Here is a 19,268-nt window from a genome sequence, read left to right as displayed (position 1 = left end):
ATGCCTCTATATATCAGTACAGAAGAATATGAATGTATGAGGGGAGAATGAAAAGTAATGCCCTCACTTTCATTACTTGGGTTTGGATGGGAATATTTTAATAAATCAAATGCAGAAATAATTCTTAGAAGGTGCTCTTTAACTACCACTATTCACTTTTCCACATAATCACCTGACAATTGGATAAATTCCTGCCAACGATGAACAAATTTTCTGAAGCCGTTGCGGAAGAAGTCGACACTCTGTTTCTGCAACCAGCGTCTCACAGTTCTCTCAACGTCTTCATCAGAAGCATAATGATGTCCCCACAGATCTTCTTCCATTATAGGGGACAGATGGAAGTCAGCTGGTGCTAAATCTGGACTGTATGGAGGATGTTTTACGATGGTGAGATCCAGTCTCTGAAGTTTCAAGTCTATCGGTGCTAAATCTGGACTGTATGGAGGATGTTGTACGGTGGTGAGATCCAGTCTCTGAAGTTTCAAGTCTGTCGGTGCTAAATCTGGACTGTATGGGGGATGTTGTACGGTGGTGAGATCCAGTCCCTGAAGTTTCAAGTCTGTGCACTTTCATTTCAGGGGCCAACATCCTGGGTACCCATTGTGCACAGATCTTCCGATAGCCAAGCAAAGCAATAATTTTTGTTAAATGCTGATTATGCTTGAAATTTCTCTCTGAGTGATACGATGATCGTCCTGAATCAATCTGTCAACCTTTTGCTTGTGAAACTCGGTGGTTGCTGCCACAGGACATCCAACTCTTTGTTTGTCACATAAGTCAGATGTTCCCACCTCAACATCTTTAAACTTACTCACCCAATGACGCACAATACTCACATCAACACAATCACCCTAAACAGCTTGCATTTTCTGATGAATCTCCTTTGGGGTGGCACCTTCTGTTGTCAAGAATTCAATAACTGCACATTGCTTAAGTCGCATTGACTGACCGTCTGCTCAGAGTTCCATACTTCTCACTTTAACAACACAACCATTCAATGCTAAGGCTTCTTGCCAAAATGGAACTGTAGAGGAGAGTCTACTGAACAAGCCAGTACCTGCCGCATACCAGTACTGCCATCTGTTGAGGAGTTACGAAGGTGGAGGCATTACTTTTCATTCAACCCTCGTAATAACCCTTGATGTATCATTGGGTAATATCAAAGTCCACAGTTTGGCCCAAAACATACCCTTAGTTTATACATGAAGTCAACATTTACATGAGTATATACAGTAATTTCTTTTTCTTCCATCTGGGAAAATTAAGCCATGTCCTCCATGCTACTGAATGGGGTCAAGCTTGTTTTGGGAAGAAACACCTTCACTGTTCATGTGAGCAAGAAGGCACTGGATGGGCAAGAGAGGGGCAGGGGGTTGAGTGGGAGAGTGAGTGAGTGGGGGCGGGCAAGTGAGCTGGTAAGCGGGGGTGGGCTGGCAAATGGGGGGCAGGTGATGATATGCATACAAAGAGAGGGGTGCTGTGTGTCCCTTCTGGCACACATGTCATAGGTTTGCCACCACTGCTCTAGATAGTAGGACCTGAATCAGTAGATTTGGGTGATGACAGATAAGATTTTGACAAAATGTTAGAAAGAGCTTTTAGAAGATATTTTACTTACTTAGGTGATCCGTCATAGCCTGAGGATGATGGTCCTCCAAGTCTGGTGTCTTGGCAATGGGTTCGTAGGTGGCTGTGGAGCCCTATTCTTGATCCACATGTTCTCCTGCAGTGAGGACATCGGTTTCCAGTTGGCTTGATGCACCTTCCTCTTGGCACTTTTCTCCCTTTTGCCCTCCATTCGTGCCTTTTCAAATTCTGCAGCATTGCTGATCACAGCTGGCCTTCAGTTAGAGCGCTCAAGGGCCAGGGCTTCCCAGTTATTGGTGTCTATGCCACAGTTTTTAAGGTTGGCTTTAAGCCCATAGTCACTGAGAACTGGGAAGCCCTGGTCCTTGTGTGCTCTAACTGGAGGTCAGCTGTGATCAGCAGTGCTGTAGAATTCAAAGAGGCACAAATGGAGGGCAAAAGGGAGAAACGTGTCAAGAGGAAGGTGTGCCAAGCCAACCCTGGCCAGGATAGCCTTCCACCTGGAAACTGATGTCCTCACTGAGGGACAACATGCAGATCAAGAACAGAGCTTCACAGCCACCTACGAACCCACTGCCAAGACACTGAACTTGGAGGACCATCATCCTCGAACTACAAGGAATCACCCAAGTAAGTAAGTAAGTAAGAAGGGCAAGGTATAAATATGATAAATAAATATTTGCAGTGTGCATAGGAATTTGTCCATGTTTTCTTCAGTTAGTTCACACAAATACTTTCCATCCATCTGCCACTGGCCCAGTTTGTCTGTCAATTTTTACAAAGCAATGCGGCCCCTGTGTGCAAAAGTTTGCCCATGACTGATATATATACATTATATAAAATATATAGACATTTCTTGGGGATCCACGAGAAACCTTTGCTTCAAAAGGGGCTCCACCACTGAAAAAGTTTGAGAACCCCTGATCTATTCAATGCGTTCACCATTTCCTGTCTTTACTGTTGGGTCAACATGGGCAAGAACATTCAAAGATACTTTGCTTCTGCAATCAAATCAATGTAGTCTTGATGTCATGCTCTTTTGCCTCCTGCTGTCTGCAGAGAAAGGTTGGTGTTTCTCTCTTGCATGGCTTTCAAAGTGGGGTGGACAAATTCATGGATGCTACATTCAGCCATGGCTCGTAATGGCTACATAACACCTCAATTACCAAGAGAAAGTGTGTTGGCTTTTTTTTAAATTAGTGACTGGTTGCCTTCTGCCAGGAAATTAATGTGAAACATCCCGTCCTTTCCCTAATGTCCACCCCACCTGCACATTCAACTTCTGAAGCTAAAATGATGTGTTTGAAACTATCAGAAGTATTATTTCCTGCTGAGATATTTTTTAAAAACATTGTAATTTGTCAATCCTAGCAGGAAGATTGTAAAAGCGATAGGGATTATTACACATGATATTACACAATATTGCATAAATAAACCACAAACTGAGAAATATTTATTTCTTAATGCTACATGAATTCTGTTATATTACAAAAAAGACAAGTGGGTGGTTCAATGTATTGTTGAAGGCTTTCATGGCCAGAATCACTGTGTTGCTGTAAGTTTTTCAGGCTGTATAGACATGTTCCAGAAGCATTCTCTCCTAACGTTTCACCTACATCTGTGGCTGGCATCTATTCAGACCTCACAACCTCTGTGAGATGCCTGCCATAGATGCAGGCGAAACGTCAAGAGAGGATCCTTCTGGAACATGTCCATACAGCCCGAAAAACTTACAACAACCAAGTGGGTGTTGTTCTGATGTGTCTTCAAGTCACCCTGGAGTTACAGCAGTCTTTTCTTAGAGTTTTCTTGGCCAGGTTTCTTCAGGGAAGGTTTGCTATTGTCTTTCTCTCCTCTGAGGCCGAGAGAGTGTGCCTTGCCTAAGGTTACTCTCCAGTAAATAAATGAAATAATTTTGCCTCTGAATCTGGCAGCTGCTGGGACAAGGGAGGGCATGAACCTACAGAGATGAGCATTGCACTCCACCTTCTTAATACTGGATCTTGAGATATATTATAGAAAATCCTTACAAACACTGTATCTTTTAAGCCAGTGTTTTCAACCTTCCTAATGCCACACCCCCCTAATACAGTTCCTCATGTTCTAGTGACCCTCAACTATAAAATTATTTTGTCGCTACTTCATAACTGTAATGTTGCTACTGTTTGGAATCGCAATGTTAATACCTGATATACAGGATGTATTTTCATTCACTGGACCAACTTTGGTACAAATATCTAATATGCCCAAATTTGAATACTGATGGGTTGGTTGGGGGTTTTGATTTTGTCATTTGGGAATTGTAATTGCTGGGATTTATAGTTCACCTACAATCAGAGAGCATTCTGAACTCCACCAACAATGGAATTGAACCAAACTTGGCACACAGAACTGCCAAGACCAACAGCAAATACTAGAGGGGTTTGGTGAGCACTGACCTTGAGTTTGGGAGTTGTAGTTCACCTACATTCAGAGAGCACTGTGGACTCAAACAATGATGGTTCTGGACGAAACTTGGCACAAATACTCAATATGCCCAAATGTGAACCCTGATGGAGTTTGGGGGAAATAAACTTGATATTAATAAACGGTGCCGGCCCCACCTACCTCTCCGAACGCATCTCCTCCTATGAGCCGGCAAGGACGTTAAGATCGTCCGGGGAGGCCCTGCTCTCGGTCCCGCCAGCGTCACAAGCGCGGTTGGCGGGGACGAGAGACAGGGCCTTCTCGGTGGTGGCCCCTCGGCTGTGGAATGCCCTACCCGTGGACATCAGGCAGGCCCCTTCGCTGCTAGCGTTCCGGAGGAGGACCAAGACGTGGCTCTACGAACAGGCATTCGGTCAACAATGCAATTAAACTTACAATGACGGCATTATTGAACAAGGAACGGCTAAAGGATTATGAGAACGAGATCTGATTTCACTCAGGCGTAGATGATTATTTGTTATATGTTTGTGTATGTTATGTCCTATTTATTGTAATTGTTATTAATCGCACTGTAAACCGCACAGAGTCGCCGTAAGGCTGATATATGCGGTATAGAAGAAAAGCAAATAAATAAATAAATAAATAAATATTTGGGAGCTGTAGTTGCTGAGATTTACAGAAACTCAGAATTTATAGAATTATAGAATTTATACAGTCAAAGAGCATTCTGAACCTCAATGATAGAATTGGGTCAAATTTCCCACACAGAACTACTGTGTTTTCTGATGGTCTTTGGTGACCCCTCTGGCAAATAATTTTGTGTACTCAACCCCCAGGTTGAGAAACACTGTTTTAAGCAAAAGTGCATACAAGAACACAGTGTATATCTTAATCCTTTTCCAAATTATTTATCTTTTTGAAATGTAAATTTGAAATGGGACAGAACAAATCTGGGAAAATGAGAAAGAGAGATCTGCCTATTCCTAACGAAAGCATGTGTAATGGCGAATAATCCAGATTGGATGTAGCATCATTTTCAAAGGAGGCCTTATGCTGCAAAATGTGTTTGTCCATATTGGTGTTCTCACAAAGCAAAACGCTCTTGAAGCATAAACATGTGTTTATTGTGTTTGCGAAACTGGGCACAAGTTTTGAAAGCACAGTTGGGCAAAAGAATCACTCTGGAGTCTGATGCAAATGCCAGTAATGAACTTGGTTAAAAAGAGTTCCTTCCTCAATCAGGACAAAGAGAGTGTTAACAAAGCCAGGATGCAAACGAGAGATGACCCAATGCTTCTGGCTCTGCTGTGGGAAGAGAACCCAATCTGTTTCATCAACATCCAGACCCATGATACATTGCCCCTCACAATCAAGTTTCCTTTTAGATACAGTAATTTTCTACAAATCCCATTTGCTCCATTGCAGACTGTCTGTGTCCCATTATGTAAATTCGGATGGTAAATTCTCAAAGGGCACCACAGATATTTTTTTTCACACACTCAGTTTGCTGTACTGGTGTGAAATACATAAGCAAGTCCACCTGTCAGGAAAGAAAAGTGATTGGTTAGATGAGGAATGCATGAAACAGAGTACAAAACAGTTGATTCCCTATTTGTGGGTTTGGGGTTTTTATGGATGTGATTACAATGTTATCTCTATGGCCAGAGTCATGCTGGAGAACCAAAAGATTCCTAGAGAGAACAGCTCTTGGAGTTTTCCTCAGGAGAGGTAAAGTAGGGTCTAAATAAATATAAGAATGTCTAGGTCTTATCAGAGGTTTTCATGGCTGGAATCACTTGGTTGCTGTAAGTTTTTCAGGCTTTATGGCCATGTTCCAGAAGCATTCTCTCCTGATGTTTCACCTGTATCTATGTCAGGAATCCTCAGAGGTTGTGCTTCTGGAACATGGCCATACAGCCTGAAAACTTTCCAACAACCCAATTTCTAGGTCCCTCAGTGTCATTCTATGGTCATTGCCTGGGAAAAGTTCAGCATTGGCAGATTTTTATCTTCAGTTTGTTTGTTTGGTTTTTTTTTGTTTGTTTTACTTTTATGGGTGTCCTATACCCCTCACCTCAGGATTGACTGTAACACAAGAAATGCCTTCACTTCTAATGTTATTTTCCTTTTCTCCACTTAGGCAGAAAAAATGAAATGCAAAGATACAGAAGGGGAAGGGGGGCTGGCTCAATAGTAGTACCTGTGAAAAAAACCTTGGAGTCCTCATGGAGAACAAGTTAAACATGAGCCAACAATGTCATGCGGCAGCTAAAAAAGCCAATGGGATTTTGGCCTGTATAAATAGGAGTCTAGTGTCTAGATCCAGGGAATTCATGCTACCCGTCTATTCTGCCTTGCTTAAACCACATGTGGAATACTGTGTCCAACTCTGGGCACCACAATTGAAGGGAGATGTTAACTCTAAGCTGGAATGTGTCCAGAAGAGGACAACTAAAATAATCAAGGGTCTGGAGAACAAGCCCTATGAGGAGCAGCTTAAAGAGTTAGGTATGTTTAGCCTGCAGAAGAGATGGCTAAGAGGAAACATGATGTGGGCCAGGTATAAGTGTGAGGGAAAGTTATAGGGAGAAGGGAGCAGGCTTGTTTTCTGCTGCCCTGGAGACTAGGACACAATGGAACAATGTCTTCAAACTACAGGAAAGGAGATTCCACCTGAACATGAGGAAGAACTTCCTAACTGTGATAGCTGTTCAGCAGTGGAACTCTCTGCCCTGGAGTGTGGTGGTGGCTCCTTCTTACAGGCTTATAAACAGAGATTGGGTGGCCATCTGTCAGGGGTGCTTTGAATGTGATTTTCCTGTTTCTTGGCAGGAGGTTGGACTGGATGGCCCATGAGGTCTCTTCCAACTCTATGGTTCTAAGCTATCATATTCTGTTGGTCCTCAATATGTCATCTTATGTTGAACTGCATGTCAAAGCCGACCAGCTCCAACTTGAAAGTAATTGGTTAAACTGTTGGACTGATCCCTCAAAGATCTGGGTTGTAAACTGCAACTGAGCTATGAAAGCCATTGGATTAAACTGGACCAATCTGTTCCAGCATAACATACTTGTATATCACAACATTGTTGTGAGGATTAAAACTAGATTGAAGAGAGATTTGGGTTTGCACAAATAATTGAAGGATAGACTAATAAATGGTAACAATTTCAAAAAAATCAAAACATAATATCTCAAATAGAAGTTGTGATGTTTCCAGATATTTCCGAGTAGGAAATAATGGATTTGATAGATGCAGAAATGTTGGTCCTTCATAACCTTCACCTAGTATGGATCTGTAGTGCAAAACATCTGGAAGGCTAAAGTCTCCTTGCCTTAGATATTCTAGAAGGCATAGATTTTTGAATATTTCAATGAGTCCCCTTTTGACTTCAGATCCCATAACCCTCACCCAGCATGGCCAATGGGAAGGATCTGTAGGGCAAAATGCCTGGAGTACTCAAGGCCTTTGCATTAAGGAGTCCTTCCACAAAAACTTGCAGAGGGAGGAATAAAGGGATGCATGAGACAGGATTCTGTAAAAAGGAGTACATTTCACCGTTCCTGTTCTGGACATACTTACCGGTGATAAGGAATAGGGGGAAAGAGGCCCATCCCACGCCAAAAGACCATCCATAGTTTGAGTGTTCTGATGTGTAAATTGACATGGCAATCATGGCCGCTATTCCTGAGATCAAAAACAAAGTGTTAGCAGATGCCTCCTTTGTTTGTTTGTTTGTTTTCTTTTTTATTGTGTAAAAGAAAACAAATACATCAAATATACATAATACAGATACATCTGCCAACCACACTCACCCTCTCCCCCCACCCACGAACCACTACCCATGACTTCTGATACCACTCAATGTGAAACTAATATCTCATTAAAATCTACCCTTATCTTTATATGAATAACTCCCCCTTGCTGCTATTTTAAAGTCTACCCGTATATTCCCGAGTATAAGCTGACCTGAATATAAGCCGAGGCACCTAATTTAGCACAAAAAACTGGGAATATGTATTGACTTGAGAATAAACTGAGGGTGGGAAATGCAGCAGCTACTGGTAAATTTCAAAATAAAATAGATCCCCATAACATTACATTAATTGAGGCATCTTTAGGTTAAATGTTTTTGAGTATTTACATAAAACTGTAATTGAAGATAAGACTGTCCAGCTCTGATTAAACCATCATTCTAACCTTCTTCAATGTAAATGTGCTTATGTATCCTTCCAATAATATTAAAGAGAGTAAAATAATAAATGTAATAAGAATAAACAATAGAGTAATATAATAAATGTAATAAAATAATAGAGAAAAATAATAAATGTAATAATAATTTTAAGCAATAGAGTGATATAATAAATGTAATAAAATAATAATGGAGTAAAATAATTTAAATGTAATAATAATAAATAGAGTAAAATAATGAATGTAATAATAATATAGTAAGGTACAGTGTTCCCTCGCTATTTTGCGGTTCGCTTTTCGTGGTCATGCTGTTTCGTGGGTTTTTGCCTCCTGGCAATGATGGAGTGTGGAAGAGGGTTTCATCTCAGGAGAGAGGCAGCCAATCATTGAAAAAAGAGAGAGGAGATACAAAAAAGTATGTAAATCAAGGCCTTATAGCTAGCAAAAAAAAAAAAAAAAGGTGTGCGGTGCCTTTAAATCTCTTCTCGCTTCTGCTTCACCCTTGGAATGCTATATATATATATATATATATATATATATATATATATATAGTCCCTACTTCATGGATTTTCACTTTTTGCGGGTGGTCCTGGAACATAACACCCGTGATAAGTGAGGGAACACTGTAATGCAAATGTAATAATAATAATAATAATAATAATAGTAAAATAATACGTGTAATAAAGTAATAAAAATAACAGAGTAAAATTATCATTAACTTTGACTTGAGTATAAGCCAAGGGGGAGCCAAAAATATTTTTTCAGCCAAAAATAAAAAGGACTGAAAAATTGGTTTATACTCAGGTATACGGTATCTTTGTTTTACCTTCTAAATATTCAAATGCAAGCCTCCATTTTCTAACAAAGTCTTCATTATTTCCTCCTCTAATGCGACTGTACAGCTTGGTCATTTGGATATAGACAAATAATTTTCCTCTCCAGTCTTTTCCCCACTTCCATGATTTTGCTATTATTAATTTTGCAGCTTCGAAGCTGTATTGACAAACTTCTATGTCTTTACTGATTTTTTTCACCCATTAAGCCTAAAAGGCACATTTCTTGTTTTTTTACAAACCTTTTAAGTAATTATTGTGTTTGTTTCCTTGATTACCTATTCCCAAAAGGTTTGTACCAGCCCACAAGTCCACCAAGCATGGAAGAAGGTACCTTTATGTATTTTGCATCTCCAGCATTCCCCCAATGGGATTTATATATTTTGCTTATCACCTAGGGAGTTATATAAGTTCTTTAGAAAATTTTATACATGTTTTCTCTAATGGACCTAGCTATCAAAAATTTAAAATCTCTTTTCCATAAAGATTCCCATTTTTCCAAATCAAATTTTCCCTAAATCTTTAGCCCATGAAATCACCACTGTTTTTATTCGATTATCTTCTAAGTTGTATTCTAAAATGTATCTGTATAATCTGGAAATTGGTTCTTTATTGCCCTTCTCCAAAATGTTCCAGTTCTGATTTTCTTTGGGGAAATTCTACTTTATTATCTTTCATAAATCTGTCATGTAGTTGGAAGTAACAAAACTAGTCATTGGTACTACCTAATTCTTCTTTGCCCACCTTAGCACACTTTGCCCAAGCCCATGAACTGTAAGTGTTCACAGGGACAGTTTCAAAGTGACCCAGATCTAGAGAAAGTTGTGTCCTTTTCAGAGATTTCATCCTCCCCTCGTGCCCCCTCAGCTCAACATTTATGGATGGATCATGGCTGAGTTAGAGAGATAGAGGAGCTGGAAGTGTCTGCGAAAACTGAGACATATTATTCAATTGTACCTGCAAATAAACTGCTGATAGCAGCAAGCTTGGCCAAGGAGAAGGAGTAAAAATGTGTCTGGAAACATGTGGCAAAGAGACTCAATAAAGATACTGCACCAGAGATCATCCCCAGGATCATGAAGGCTCGGGAAGCATTCAGTTTATCTACAGAGAACAAAAAAGGAGAGAGGAAAAATAAGCAAAATAAAAAAGAGGTTAAAGAAGTATATCAAGGAATGGACTACAAAGATAAAAGTAAAGGTTTCCCTTGACATTAAGTCTAGTCATGCCCAACTCTGGGGTGTGGTGCTCATCTCCATTTCTAATCCGAAGAGCCGGCGTTGTCCATAGATGCCTCCAAGATCATGTGGCCAGCATGACTGCATGGAGTGCCGTTACCTTTCCGCAGAAGCAGTACCTATTGATCTACTCACATTTGCATGTTTTTGAACCACTAAGTTGGCAGAAGCTGGGGCTAACAGTGGGAGCTCACCCTACTACCAAGATTCAAACCACCAGCCTTTTGATCAGCAAGTTCATCAGCTCAGCAGTTTAACCTGCTGCGCCACCAGGGCCCACTTCAGTGTGATGTAATGCTTCCACCCAAGAGCAAGTATTAGAATTAAGGAAGAAAGAGGCCATACCTGCCCCTTCAACTGCACTGTGAGATTCACACAATCTTTTCCAACAGATGGCTGCATTATCTATGGGGATGTGACATAATTTAGCATATCCTGCCTTAGACCTTGGAGGGGATGAGTGGGTGTGTAAAAAAACCTCAAAGGGCTAGAGGTTACAGTTTTGGTGGTAGAAATGCTACCAGAAGCAAGTTGGAAGCAAGAATATAGCAACACAACTGATTTATAGGTGCAGTTTGCTCTTTCAACAACAAAAAAGCGTTTTTGTGTGTTTGGACATAGAATATGGGCAGGGGACCACAGTGGAGGGCTGGACTGCAGTCAACTAATGGAGTGTATTTCTCCAGTGTACATTTTGGAAGTGTGCACATTAAACTTGCACAACAATGAGACACTCAGACGGGTACAGCAGTTTGAGTGTTGGACTGGTGAGAGATGAGGGCTCAAATCTGTCCATAAAAGCCCTGGGTGATATCAGGTCAGTCACATTCAGCAGAGACGATATTGGCAAACTCCCTCTGAATCAATTTTGCCAAGAAATTTCCATGATTGATCCATATCAAGACATTCACACCAACAGGCTGAAAATCTGTGAACTACCTATATCATGCATTTTGCCAAGACAAAGAAATGAAGAGGACCTCAGGGTATAACTAAATATTTCTGTTCCCCCAGTTTTGAAAGTGAGGAAGAAACTTACCTGTAGGATCCTGAATGTCATAACAGTTAGAAAGGGTACAATTTTTCCATAGTCCTTCGTGTTTACTACTGTCTTCCACCCAGTAGTCAGTGCCAAGGGCAATGAGGAGAAGCAGAAGGCTGATGAAACAGCAGACTGTAGCACAGATTTGCAGGATGTGCATTGTGGGGAGTGTTTAATCTGTTACTGCACAATGCAACTGAAAAGAACCTGAGGAAACAAAACCTTTGTGTTAATTCATATTAGATATAGCATGTATACCATACTATTCAACTATTCTGATTTGACAGGGACAGTACTGATTTGTTGACCCACTTTTTCAGATGCTTTTAAAATGCCCCAGTTTCTCTTTCCTCCTTCCACTACCCCCTGTGTTCTCAGCTTACTTTAATTGCTGCAAGACAAGGCATGAGATAAACTGAGGACAGTAATCATGCATATGGTACATCTCTCTCATCAAAGAACTAAAGAATGTTTACAATTGAGCCCCCAGTGGCACAGTAGTTTAAACCGCTGAGCTGCTGAACTTGCTGACCAAAATGTTGGTGGTTCGAATCCAGGGAGCGGAATGAGCTCCTGCTGTTAGCCCCAACTTCTGCCAACATAGCAGTTTGAAAGCATGCAAATGTATCTCAATAGATACCACTTTGGTGGGAAAGTAATGGCACTCCATGCAGTCATGCCAGCCATATGACCTTGGAGGTGTCTACGGACAATGCCAGCTCTTCAGCTTCAAAATGGAGATGAGCATCAACCCCCAGACAGTACAGGACTAGACATAATGTCAGGGGAAAACCTTTACATTTCCTACAGTGGGATAGGGAGACGCCTGCTATCCAGGCGTGAATGGAAGAAACAAAAACATTCCTGGGGAAATGTGAAGGGTATAGGACATGGAAAGAGTCCCCTGCCTCTCCCCCCAAAAATGTAAAACCTGTATTTCCATAGAGACCTTGAGCAAAAGCAGATGTGAATTTGTTTAGTGGGGGCAAGAATGAGTAAGCATTGTGGAACATTTCTACAAGGGTTACCATGTAGGCGGTTAAATAATGTATCCAATATATGAGTCGAAGATGGATCTATAGTTATTTTTAATTTAGGATGCACCGACACTGTAGAATGAATGCAGTTTGATACCACTTTAAACTGACATAGCCCAATGCTATGGCATCGTGGTAGTTGGAGTTTTATAAGGTCTTAAGCTCCTCCACAAATGAAAGTTGATGACTCTCTAAACTGCACATCCCAGGATTCCATAAAGTGATGTCAAACTGCCTTAATCTTAGTATAGAGTTTTAGTACTCTCAGTGGAAATTAATAGTTCCTACACCAATGACACAATAAAATGTATGTTTAGAAAAATGACAAATAAATGAATCTCTTTGAAAAATCACATGACAAAATGAACAGGTTTCTCTGTAAGAATGATGAAAGGAATCATTCATCCTGAGATGGTGTTTTGACAAGAATCCTGAATGACTCTCAGAAGCACAGAGAAAATGACATTGTCAGCCTTTCCCATCCATGTTCATGACACCTATCTAGATTGCAACAAGTCCTGTTATTTTAAGGCTCCTTAGTGAGATGATTACCAGTGTATACAGTACACACTGAGTGGAGGCTGTACTCTTTTCTAAATATCAGTGATGAGTGCCACAGCTTTTCTAAATTGTAAAGAAAGAGAGAGCCACTCCTCGAAATAGGGTTTTTGCAAATGTCAGATTTCAACCACAATGGATTTGGGATTATAATGTCATTTAATGAGAACAGGGTGGATGCTGGACAAATATGAGGAAGTACTTAGTAGAAAGGGCTGGACCACCAGTCATGCATATACAATTCTGAATGACTAACTTTCTGAAACACTATTACTTTTTTGTATACCCCAATCAGTTTTCCATATATAATATACTTAGATCAATGGCTCCCATGCTTTTTGTTTTGACCAGGGACCACTTTGACCAGGGACTACTTGACCAGGGACCACTTTGACCAGGGACCACTTGACCAGGGATCACTTTGACCAGGAACCACTTGAACAGGGACCTCTTTGACCAGGGACTACTTTACCACGGGCCACTTTGACCAGGGACCACTTGACCAGGGACCACTTGACCAGGGACCACTTTGACCAGGGGCCACTTGACCAGGGGACACTTGACCAGGGACCAGTTGACCAGGGACCACTTGATCAGAAACCACTTGACCAGGGACCGCTTGACTAGGGACCGCTTGACCAGGGACCACTTTGACAAAAGACCACTTTGACCAAGGACCACTTTGACCAGGGTTAATTAATGCCAAAGGGTTATGAATCAGTTTTCAGTCAACTTTAGATTGGGTTTGGGGTGCTGCTTCAGAAAATTGCATTGGATAGACCACATTAGCTCTAGTTTCTGATACAGAACATATGCCATGGTCAGAAACAGGGAAGGAGTGGCAGGTGGTGTGAAAGGAGCACACAAGTTTAGAACCACTGAGTTTGATGGTGGTGACATCACTGGTACAAAATTCAACTTCGGCTCAGAGTCGATACCAACTTTTTCTTGATGAACAGAAAAATGAAATATATGGAAAAAAAATTGGGTGGAGGGCAATTTTGAAAATTTCAGCTCAGTTTTCAAGGGTGCCAATATTATTTTTCACACAGTAATTGCACAAAAAGTGGGGAAGTTCATAAAAAGAGTGGGTGGTTATTTTTTTAACTTGTCTGCTTAAAAAAATTCATTAACAAAAAAGCTAACTTATCTTAAATTTGGGTGTTGATACTTTCTTCTTCTCGTTTGGTTATGGCATTCTGTTTTGCAGTTACAGATTCATAATCTGTTCACAGATATTAAACTGCTCCATATCAATAAGTAGTCTCTCTGTAGCACTGCATAAGTATTTCCCCCATCCCACATGAACAATCATATAGAGGAAATCTTTTCAGGTTCCAGTTGGGCACAAGAAGGATTATGTTTCCACACTCCTGCTGCCAGCAAGTGAAGCTACAACAAGAACTTACAATGATCCTTCATCTAATTATTTTGACTTCATTTGCTGGTGGAAAAGACTTGGAAACCTCCTCTTTCTTGTACCTCAATTTGAAGTTGAATGGATGCCCTTTGCTGGATCCAACTGCTGGATATTAAGGGAGACTCTAGATGTTGGCCCAGGATATATTATTTAGTAACACACTTAGTCCAAGTAGCTAGTGTAGAATATCTATGAGTGTTTTGAGTATTATGAGTTCTGTTATGGTGGTAGATAGTAGGCGATGGTAGTGACAATCACCCCACCATCCTATCTGGTTCTCCTCAATGTTCTTTCACTTGAATCTCCTATATTTGCCTTTGGACTTTGTCCAGCCATCAGTACTGAACTAAAATTCCACTGACAGTCAAGCTGTTTTCTGTATGAATCAATGAAAACTTTTCAATTCAAAGCTTATGGGAGTCCCATTATTTCAGTAGTTCTTACTCTGGCTGAAACTAATTGTGGGTTTAGTCTCAGTCAGTTGTCTAGATGGGACTTGTTTCAAACAGGCAAGAAAATGTTACTGAACTTCATACAGCATCTGGATAATGTTACCTATTGAAACTTCTTGTTTATGACCTCTTGGCTACAGTGAAGTTCATAGTGGTGTGCAATTTGGTTAAACCCTGTGTCATTTTTGGTGTCCTGATTTAGGTGCTCCCGTCCCTGATCTGTTTTTTGGGAGTGTCCTGAATTATAGCAAGCAAAATTCTGTTTTTCAATCCAGCATTTCTATACTTTTCTCCGCCTGAGTGAGATTTGTGGCATTTTGAGTGGGCTTATTTTGCACTTTGGTAATTTTTGTTTGAAAATTGCGCAATGTTTTTGCACAAAATTATGTAACCCTTTTGAATGAATATTGTTGGGGTTTTCATAGAAATACAGTGCTGTGTGCGCACACACAAAAACACAAACCCTTGGGGTCTTGAACACCTTACAGTTTTGGGATTGACAAACTGCACAAAATTAAAAAAAACAAAGTACATAAGCCTGTGTAATAATATTTTCTGTGCAAAAATATCATGTGAACATTTTGTGTAAAATAAGTTCCAGACTGCTAATAGGCTTTGCAAACTCCACAGGTTTGTAATTCATATTTGCATTTTTCCCAAAATATACATACTTTAGAGTAGTGGTTCTCATCATGTGGGTCCCCAGATGTTTTGGCCAACTCCCAGAAATCTTAACAGCTGGTAAACTGACTGGGATTTCTGGGAGTTGTAGGCCAAAACACCTGCTCTAGAGCTCTCTAATGGGGACTTAGATTGCGTTCTGCCCCTTTGCGCCTTTTCCTCATTTGAGTTTTTCTTTGAGGATATTATGCTTCTTTATTACTGGCCTGATCACCCATCTTCTAAAAGTACTTCTGTAGTCTTAGACAATGAATATTTAAAATTCTTTTCTCCTTGCCACCTCCTAGTCATTGAATATGAAGATGGTAAATAAATGTGGTCAGTAATCTGGGTCTTGGAGAAAGATTCTGCAGACTAGGATTGGAATCTGTACTCAGCCATGGAAACCCATTAGGGGACCTTGGACAGGTCCCAATCTGTCAGCTTCAGAAGAAGGCATGGGCAAACCAAATCTTGCCAACAACCCTTCTTCCTCAATACTTAGACCATAAGTTGAACACAACTTGAATACATACAAGAACTCTAGCTTTGTCTGCATAATGTGCATGGGATCTTCTGTTGAAAAGATGAACAGCAGTTATGTTCATACAACTGAAAAGCATGAAAAGTGAAAGCCATGCCATGCAAACTCTTTATGAATAAATGATGAACAAAGTTGAGATAACTGATCCAGGATCTCTCCATAGAAAAACTATTCTTTCCTAGAAACATGCCATTTACCTTGAAGCTGGAGTTCCTTCTCTTTTTCAAAGGAGATCTCAGACTGAGATTGTATGAACTGAACTGGAGACGTGGGTATTCTCCGTTTTCCTTGAAATGTCTGAAAAGATGATGCGAAGAGCAGAAACCAGGAGAGTAGAATTGAATGAAAGATCCCTTCCTCCTCTTACATATTTATAGTTGACTCCACCTTGAACTTGGTTCTTTCTTTCAAAGTTTCAAGGTGGAGTTGGGCCTGGTCTACACATTTCAGCAAAATGGAATTTATAATGACAATGGTGAATATACTTTTGGAATTATTGGGTGGTGGGGGGAATAGCAAGACCTGTTTTGTTGGGTTGACTAAAACACATTTATTTATTTAACCTTGCCAGGATTTGTAATAATCCTAAATAATATGCACAAAACAAAGGAAGCAGGAGCTACCTCGTCTTGTCCTTCAACTAAAAAGAGGCACACCTAATCATGACTTAGAGCTCCTCACCTGGACACGCCTTTTCAGATGTTGAGAGAGTCCTGAATAGAGCACGGTCTCTCCCAAATCCCACATATATGTTTGGATGGGACAGTTTGACCCCAAAACGTGTTGATAACTCACTCTTATGTTCCTGATCTGAATGACAAATATCACAAATCCTCCATTATATTAACGGAAGTGCTTAAGATTGTTCAATGATGTTCTTACATGCCTTGCATTTATTTATTTATATATGATGACCCTTCCTTGAGAAGCTAAAACAACAGGCCTAAATCCTGCTGTTAGACTAGTTTCAAGTAGAATAGACCCATTGAAACAATTGAGTTTAACTACATGCTGACTCATAATTGATGGTTTTATCAAACTTCTTATGTCGCTCTAAATTTCCTAGAATGATTCCAAAGACAAAATCCAAATTATTTTTTGTTTGAGAATATATTATATATATATATTCTCTCTCTCTCTCTCTCTCTCTCTCTCTCTCTCTATATATATATATATATATATATATATATATAAGTAGGATGCAAATAAGAAGTGTTCCCTTGCTACTTCACATTTCGCTTATTGCGGACACGCTGTTTCACGGGGAGCAGCAAGGGAACACTGTATAGCTCCTCCCCATTCCTTCCTCACCAGGCTGGGCACCCAAGGGGGGCTCTGAGGCAGGGAGCAGTGGAGGCAGCGAGAAGGAGGAGGCCAGCGCTGAGTGTGTGGAGTGTTCCTACCCTGCCTTGGAGGCCCCTTGGGTGCCCAGCCTGTCAAGGAAGGGGCCTCTGAGGTGGGGAGCAGCGGAGGCAGCAAGGAGGAGGAGGCCACTGCTGAAAAGGGTCTTGGCAGCGGCGTCCTTCTCCTTGCTGCCTCTGCTGCTCTCTGCTCCTTCCTTGCCCAACCTGGCGAGGAAGGGGCCTCCGAGGCAGGGAGCAGTGGAGGTGGTAAGGAGGAGGCCACCGCAAAGTAGGAACACTCTGCCCACTCGAGTGGGCACAGCGTCCCTACTTCACAGATTTTCACTTATTACGGGTGGTCCTGGAGCACCCATTATAAGTGAGGGATCACTGTAATGCTCTGTCTTTCTACTTCTCAACCAATCAGTTTCCAGTCGAGGTGTGTGACTCGGCAAAAAAACATACCCATGAGACACCCCCCTTTCCACAGAATGATGCTTGATTTATCCGTAAGTCATGTCAACATCATAATTTTGTTCTCAAATTCTGTCCATGACTAATAAATCAATACTAGCTAAACCTAGCCATGCTTTACTGTGGCTCAGTTTGATACGAAATCAATGTGAAAATATTGTTGCGAACATGGATTCAGTTCAATACCCTGCCTTGCATTGCTGTGTCTATGTGGAATGAAAAGAAAGGAAAGAAAAAGGTTTTTTATTTCTTTCAGAAATCATTTTTTATTGTAAGGTTAGCGGATTAGCCACATTTTTGGTTTGTCCATTTTCTGCATAAACATAAAGATCAGATGATTCACACACTCTGGAGCATGCAATGCATAATGCCTGTGAGAGAAGCAATTGTTTTCCAATTTCAAACCGCATACTCACAAAAATTGTCCCTGCGCTTTATTGATAGTTATAGCAAACACAAGGCATATTGGAAATTGAAGTCGAACACCATGTCAGTCAGAATGAGTGGTATTTGTGGAAGTATGTCTTCACCTTTGTGAGGTCCATTTAGAATTGTTGCTTCAATTAGATTGTTCATCAATTTTTAACTACTACTAATTGGCCAAGGTCCTGCAAATCCCATCATCTGTGGTCCATCCTCCTCCTATCAGCACCAGGACATGGTGGGTCATGGGGGTCTGTGTGACAAGTTTGGTCTTGGTCTGTCATGGGTGTGAGTTACAGTGGTTTGTGGGAGCCCAATTGGATGAAAGTACTGCAAATCCCATTATCCATGGTCCATCCTCCCACAATCCACACCAGGACATAAAGTGGGTCCTGGGGGGTCTGTGTGCCAAGTTTGGTCCAGGTCCCTCATTTGTGGGGGTCGCAGTGATCTGCAGAAGGAAATTCAGGTGAAAGTACTGCAAATCCCATTATCCATGGTCCATTCTCCCACAATCCACACCAGGATGTAAAGTGGGTCATGGGGGATTGTTATGCAAGGTTGTGTCAAAATGTCGAGTCAACTGACCAGCTACTTTTTGAGTTTTGTGAGCACAAACATATGCAGGCTGTGTTATAAAGATATATATACTGACTGTTTTCTATTCATGATCCCTACTTGGGTTGGCTCTACAATATAGAATTAATGCATTTTGATTCTATTTTAACTGCTATAGCTCAGTGCTATAGAAAACAGTCACCAGCTTTCTTTGGCAGAGATGGCAAAACACCTTGCAAAGTTATGCCTGTTGGTCTCCGCCACCCTCCTTCTTATATTTCAGTGACAAGCCAGTGCAAGGTTTGTTGGGTTTGTTTTACGTGTTCGAGTCAGAACAAAAGACTTCAAAAAAAAAAAAAAAAAAAGAGGACAAAATTCCATGTGAATATACACAAAAGAAAGAAAGTGTAAATACAACAACATATTTTTCTACAAGTCCCAACACATCTGTCTTGTCTTACCCTGTCTGAAGACAACCCA

The 19,268-nt window shown here is 40.8% G+C and overlaps 1 protein-coding gene across 1 annotated transcript; it reads right to left on the bottom strand.

Annotated features, from left to right (window-relative positions):
• Positions 1-5,144: 5,144 nt before the first annotated feature.
• LOC132781588 (lens fiber membrane intrinsic protein) lies at positions 5,145-16,359 on the bottom strand. Its single transcript, XM_060785873.2, has 5 exons — positions 16,188-16,359; positions 11,317-11,526; positions 9,997-10,143; positions 7,598-7,702; positions 5,145-5,554 (listed from the first exon to the last, which is right to left on the bottom strand). The coding sequence occupies exons 2-5, from the start codon at positions 11,477-11,479 to the stop codon at positions 5,514-5,516; spliced, it is 456 nt and encodes a 151-aa protein (XP_060641856.1). The 5' UTR covers positions 11,480-11,526; positions 16,188-16,359; the 3' UTR covers positions 5,145-5,513.
• Positions 16,360-19,268: the final 2,909 nt, after the last annotated feature.

The sequence above is a fragment of the Anolis sagrei genome, chromosome Y (assembly GCF_037176765.1).
Source record: "Anolis sagrei isolate rAnoSag1 chromosome Y, rAnoSag1.mat, whole genome shotgun sequence".
NCBI lineage: Eukaryota > Metazoa > Chordata > Lepidosauria > Squamata > Dactyloidae > Anolis > Anolis sagrei.
This window is presented reverse-complemented; position numbering and strand designations above follow the sequence as displayed.